Genomic DNA, 7,070 nt, shown 5'->3' on the forward strand with positions numbered 1-7,070 from the left:
AACTCAGAAGAAACTTAATGCACCAAGAGTTCAGCTTCAGAATTCTATAAATCAGTGTTTCTCAAATTTGGCAACTTGAAGATGTGTGGACTTCAAGTCACCAAGGTTAAGAAATACTGGTATAAATAGCATACCTTTCATAAGCTGTCAGATCAAAGACATGGATGTTTTTTGTGTCATGCCCTCAGGTATGAATTTTTCCACCTTAAAAAGTGAGGAAATTTTCTCTGTTTTACACAGTGTATACATGGCATTTTTACTTATATATTCAAATTACAGTGCCTTATGTTCATTGCTATTTCTAACAGGGAGAGGGTCAGAATAAGAGCATTTCTAGATGACAGGGAGAGTGACCACATACGTATAACTAATATGTCCTATTTTTTTCACTGCTTATTACCACATAGAACATATTTTAAATGCACTAAGTAATCATACAGTGAAAGGACCTTCATTATTGCACCATTCATAACATTTGAGATTTACTGGCACATATAGGATATTTGGCTTGTTGTAAATCTTCCTATTAGACTTTCATTTTCATGTTAGGAAGCCTCACAATTCCCTTAAAAAAGTTGGAGATCCAAAAAAACATAAAGATGGATCAGATAAGTCTTTGAAGAAAAGAGTTTGGTAAAACTTTGACCATGGATGAAAGTGGACAAGGAAGAAAACCCTAATAAAAATTTAAAGGCAGGGTAGGACCCAGCAACATTTAACTGTCTAGGTTCAATGTAATGCTGCACTTCTGAAATTCATAAGCAAAAGATGTTTTATGTTTTTGATGGAACTGTTGGACTTTGCAAGGCATCAGAGGAATAAGAATCAGCAAGGAATCCAACAGAAAGTCAGAAGTAGGTTTCTGCTGTAACACGTTTATTGCCAACATCGTTTTGGTACAGTCCATCTCTGTGTATCTTGCTGGTCCCGGGATAACAGAATCTTGGTTACCAAATAAACCTTTGAGCTAAAATTGAACACTCCTCTGGGTTGAAAGACTGATCTTTAAAAAAAAAACAATTTATGTGATGTGTTTGCTTAGCAGAAAATATCCATGTAGATCAGAGTATCTTTTTTTCAACTTAAAGTGCTGAAAACATTTTCAGGTTTGAAAATCATTCTTATTCTCAGTTTTGGTATCATTTCCTCAGTCCCAATTACGGTATATAACTATCCATTCTCTGTATGGTTTCTTCCCCCAGGTTTCTTGACATCAACAGAGCACTGTAAGAGCACCTTTTCCACTTCCTGTGTGCTGATGGGCAAAGTTCAGAGGTTACCTCATTATGAAAAATGGGACAATCCACTTTCTCAGCATGGATTCATCCAGACAAATCAGGGCCCATCACACCTGTATTTCCTCTTGTGCCGGCACATTGGATGCAGAGGCTACTGAAACAAGCATCTTTGTGTTGTACATACGAAAGTAACTTTCCTTCCCTCTCCCCAAAACCTATTTATAGTTTATGTTGCGTATTTTGACTTGAAATGCATTCTTCAGTAGATTTTATTTTCCCTCATGTCAACAGAAGATTTGCATCTTGGTACCCAGGAATCAGCAGACCTTTCAGATCTGGGGGAATTATGGCCACTTTGAGACATATGAGTGTAACAGACTGAGGTACTTGCTAAATGTCTGTGATGCTGTGCTATATTTTTTTTAAAAAACACACATTTTCTTAGACTTCTTCCTTTCCGTTGTTTCTCCTCCTCTGATCCCAAGAAGATGAGATGGTGCTACGATATACAATTGGATCTTCACTGCTATGGTTATAGAGGGAAGTATTCATTAAAAGGACTGGCCATATTTCTATAAGGCACTCCTCACAAAGGAGTAAAATGAAATAACCAGGTTAAAAAAAAAACCTGGTCAAAAATGTGTTGAATTGCAATCTCCCCCATTTGTGTCTTAGCATCTTAATTAAGTCCCCTTTCTCATGGCATCTGCCCCATCACCAGTTGAGAATAATTCTTACTCATCAGTAAGTGGGGCAAATTCAAAACAAGCATAATTTATTTAATTACGCTTCATTATGTATCACCATGGGTTCATTTTGGCCTGAAGTAGTATTCTGGGAGTTGAGCTTTTATATCCAACTTTCTGATTGTTATGTCCTGAGATCAAATTGATAATCCATCAGATGGATTGCCTTGGGAATTTCTGAGCCACTTGTTTTTCTAAGTCATAGACTGAAAAAAGGCACCTAAAGTAGATTTCTTCTTGATTATGGTACTTCATGGAACATTGATCCCTTAAAGACATGTTACTATATATAGGGATCAAGATCAAAATTGTACCCAAGTAGCAATTTCTCCCACTTATAAATTTAGTATCATTATGAACAAGAACTATAGATTACCATTTTCAGCATTGATATTGGTAAAGCCCAGTTGTGATTGACAGTTCTGAGAAAAACACACAGATCCAAGTAGGACTTTTTCCTTCAGGCTCAGCTCCATTCCTCAAACACTGGGTCCTAAAAATAATTAAAAGGCTCTGGAGAAGTACTAGATCATAGTGATCAATGACTTGAAAATTAGTTCTATACAAACAACTCCACATTGCTTGTGCATGTCCATCTGTAAATATGAAAAGACCTGGATTCATTTTCATGCCAATCTTATTTTTCGTTACAGTGTAAATTGAATCTTTTGTTTCAAGAACTTTTTCCTCTGTAATAAATTTCCACAATTTGTGATGTCAAAAAAAAATGTAAGGAAATAAAATTCTAACTTTATTAGTCAAAGTGGTCTCTAACCTTCCTGTTTTCATAGTTGCGCTGCTTCTTTGTGCAAAGATGCTGAGTGGCAATAACTAGTGTACTTGTTAGTAGGAGGTTTAAGGAGGTGCGAACGTTCTGCAAATCTTCAAAAATTATCAAATCACAATATGCAATTCCTGGAGGAGCAATCTCATATGTATGGAAATATGCAAAGATTTGTTCTGAGACACAAACACACAAATATAATGGAAGACAACAAGATTGTAGGCTTCTATTTCAAGGAATTACCTAAAGGGTTTTGGATATAATACACTAGTAACAAAATACAATTGTTTAGGATAATTCAGTGGACATCTTTGTGACGAATATGCAGACCTTTGAATGCTCCAATGTGGTATTTGTGGATTCCTGATCACCAGTATGAAGAAAGGGTTCAAATTTGCTCTGCTTCTAGACAGGCATCCTTCTCCAGGATGGGTCTATGCTGAAATGAACCCAACTTGACGGTGCAATGTTTGGGAAGGTCTCAAAGGTGTTTTCCTCCCCACCTCCAAAAAATGCAACTGGGCTGTTTTCCTTTTCCTCGAGGAAGAAGATTTCTCCTCCAAGAAACTTCTTCAATTGTTATTGGGGGGAGGGAGGGAATGGAAGGATAAATATTGAGGGTTGAGACAGGAAGGACAGGTTCTGATCAGATGGTGGGGTTGGAGGGAGAGATGGAAGGGTTGTAGTTCTTTGCAATCACCCTGTTGCTAGCACTCTCTTGCCCTCAGGATCACCTGTGTCAAAGTGCAAATGGAAGTGGAATCTTCTTGGAATTGCTGCAAGGGCTGTGTTGTAGGCTGGATATAGGTGGTGTCTTATCCCACCTCCTCTGTTGAGGGAGGGCTGCTCAGAGTTAATATAAATGAACCCTCTTTCAAACCATTAATCCTCTCTATTTGAAATGTGTTTGGGAATGATGAAAGTGGCCTAATACTTGGATGGTATCCAATTGGCAAAACCTCACCAAATTCCTATCTTGATAGTAAAATGGAAAAATCCCACCCACCCACCTCCAACAGCATACTAAAATAAAAAGAGAGGAAGGATTCCTGAATTTGAACAAGAAGAATGGGGCCAGTCAAGTTACCTTATTAAAAATACACCGTTGATTTATTACAAGTGCTTCCAACCTACTGCCTCCATATGGATCTCACTGCAATTCACATCAGTCAATGAAGATTATGCCTCTTAATGTATTTCTAGACTAGCCTAAAGGTGTCCTATGTAAGTAGATGCAGAGCAAGATAATGACAAGTTTGGGAACCTGTATTGCTCCGTTGTAAATATTTTGACAAGGCATGTGTTCAGACAGAGCCATTAAGGCCCGGAAGTGCAGAGCGTTTTTAACTCCCTTAACATGAGTAGTTCTCAAGTTGATAGCAGGAACTATTCAGAGGCAGGAACATGAAAGTAGTTCAAAGCAGTCCAAAGATCTAAAATGAGTCAGTTCTACAAACGGGTCAACGAGTCAAAACAGAAAGTCTGAACGAGCAGGGCAATTGAGCAAAGGGGACAGGCTGCCACAAGAACATAGGTCCAAATCAGGAGAGTGTGGTAAGACCACACTTGGAATAATGCATTCGATTTTGGTTGCCACAATGTAAAAAAGATGTTGAGAGTCTAGAAAGAGTACGGAGAAGTAATAAGATTGGGACTGGGTTAGGGTCTTCTGTCCTCACTGAGAGTTGTGTTGGGAGGGATGCACAAAGGGAGGCTCAGCCAATCTCATTGTACACATGTTGTACTCTGACAATAAAAGTAATAATAATAATAATAATAATAGCAACAAAGACGATTAGGGGACTGGTGGCTAAAACCTATAAAGAACGGTTGTTGGAATTGGATATGTCTAGTTTAATGAAAAGAAGGACTAGAAGTGAGTGACATGATAGCAAGTGTTCCAATATTTAAGGGGTTGCCACAAAAAAGAGGGAGTTAATCTATTCTCCAAGGCACCAAAAGGCAGGACAAGAAGCAATGGATGGAACCTAACCAAGGAGAGAAGCAACCTAAAACTAAGGATAAATTTCCTGACAGAACAATTAGTAGAACTATTTACCTCCAAAAGATATGAATGCTCCAACACTGGAGGTTTTTAAGAAGAGATTGGACAGCCATTTGTCTGAAATGGTTTAGGGTTTCCTGCCTGGGCAGGGGATTGGAGTAGAAGACTTCCAAGGTCCCTTCTAACTCAGTTATTCTGTTATTCAGTTGGTTAGAATGGATGGGCAGGAGGCTTAGAAGCTGCTTGTGTGCAGCCCCAGTTATGGGCATAGCTTCAGTCAAAGGATTTTCTTCTCAAGGAGAAAAGCTGACTGCTTCTGCTCTGCCCTCCATAGCTATTGGCTTGTTCTCGGGTGAGGCACCCTTCCAGAATCTGACCCCTCTGAGTCACCCCCACCCACCACTCAGTCTCACTGTTTGAACTGCCTCAGGTGTCTGTGCGCCTGCCAGCACCTCAGGCTTGCAGTCCGTCTGGCCTGTCTCTCAGCCTCTGACTCAGAAGAGACCATCATAAAAAGGACAACACCATCCAAGGCAGCTCTCATAAAAGGCATAAAACATTGATAAACCCAAACACTGCGAAGTTAAAATGCTTCTCCCAAATGCTAAAATCTCAATGACAAACGAAACCCCAGACAGACCATTTCAGATGCATTTGGGGGGAAAGCTTGACAGAGGAGCTGAACATTTTGTGCTTTCTTAAAAAAAAAGTTGGCAGTTAAACTTAAGAATGGGCTCACAATGGAGAAAATGTTCTCTGTAACAAATCGAATCATATTCAACTGAGAACAAAAGAAACGGGCTCCCATTCCCAAAGGAGAATGTACTGCTCAACTATCAGCAGCTCTGGGTGTTTATAGTTACTATATCAGTCAATGACAACTGTTGATTGGAACAGGATATAAGTTAAATAAATGAATAAATAGCACCTAGTCAGAGTAGACAAAATCTAGACAATTTATCGTTTTGACCAGCATTCATTGCTATGTGCAACAGGTGAAATACTGACAGATTCTGGTATTTATCCAGACTGAGTTAGTGTCAGGTAACTCTCTGTAAGGTTCTATGATGTGAAGAAAGGCACTGATTGAACCCAACAGTGTTTTTTCACCTTGGTCACATTAAGATGTATGGATTTCAAGTCCCAGAGTATCCTGGCTGGGGAATTCTGAGAACTGAAGCCCATTTTAACATGAGTAAAGTTGAGAAACACTGTAGAAGAGGGTGTGATGAAGCAGTTTAGTGCTCACCCTGTTGAGGCATACCAAATGTCACTGTTTGTGACATTTGCCTTCACTTCTGCCCCAGTTGTGAACATTACAAGCAACTTGTTGTTTTCTATGAGAAAAACATATGTCAATCAAATAACACTTTTAATAGGATTCAGCACATGCACATTTAAGTTGTGACAAAGGTATTACTCTATAGTTTCTTCTGTAGTATTTACTTCTGACATCTGAAAGCATCATGAATGCTAGCAGCATAATATCACAATAGAGAGAGAGATTTCCCAACTGCTATTGAAGCAAAGGTGAGACCTCAAACTACTTGTTTTTGTGCAAGGTTTCTAGAAAAAAAAATATTTATAGAAGTATCCAGCAATCTGCTCACTACTGACCACAAAATAAGGCAGGCCTTCTATGTCTTTTTTCTAATGCCCTGGACTTATACTTGCACAGTCTCAACATGGTGTGGTAAAATCAGTGGTGAGGACTTCCTCAAATTACAGTAAATTACAAGGTATGGAGAATAATGACTTGCAATAATACCAGCAAGCTTCAATATTTCAGAATGGAAAAGCAAGGGTAAAAGCAACCTGCTTTTGTTACTGAAACAAAAAATTGTAACACAATATGTTAACCTGGACAAACATCCAAACAAATGTACAGTAATACATATGAACAATAGTTAAAATACCTGGCCATTATGCTGTCTATATGTTCAGATGAGACCTGATTCAATAGATGAAGCCAACAAAAATGGATTTAAACTTTCATGACTTCGGGTACCTCAGAATAATCTTTGCTTTTAAATTTTGTTTTAATTAAAGGGGGAAATCAACTTTTTCTAGCCTAATAGCTGCAATTCGGAGCAGAGTTCCAAAGAATTACTATGTGAATGGGGAAGCTTGCTACACATATCTACCAATCATAAAGTCCATCATCCAATCTTTATGTAAGGCTTTATAAGAATGTAGTGGCAATGTTATCTTCTCTGAGAAAACATTTGACTCTTTATAGAACTATACTATTTTATTTCAAAGTGGGCATCATATGACATCCACATGAAAGGTGAAAT

At 38.4% G+C, this 7,070-nt stretch overlaps 1 protein-coding gene across 2 annotated transcripts in view; it reads left to right on the forward strand.

Moving 5' to 3' along the window:
• The window catches only part of LOC113447767 (chemokine-like protein TAFA-5), a 28,031-nt gene extending 25,284 nt beyond the window's left edge, over positions 1-2,747 (forward strand). For both annotated transcript variants that reach the window (XM_087929649.1, XM_026718144.2), the window contains one exon: positions 1,203-2,747. In XM_087929649.1, the coding sequence (XP_087785775.1) occupies positions 1,203-1,396 (194 nt within the window). In that variant the 3' untranslated portion in view covers positions 1,397-2,747. The remainder of the gene's footprint in view (positions 1-1,202) is intronic.
• The last annotated feature ends 4,323 nt before the right edge of the window (positions 2,748-7,070 follow it).

The sequence above is a fragment of the Pseudonaja textilis genome, chromosome 3 (genome assembly GCF_049901715.1).
Source record: "Pseudonaja textilis isolate UNSWEBS1 chromosome 3, rPseTex1.2, whole genome shotgun sequence".
In the NCBI taxonomy this organism is placed as follows: domain Eukaryota; kingdom Metazoa; phylum Chordata; class Lepidosauria; order Squamata; family Elapidae; genus Pseudonaja; species Pseudonaja textilis.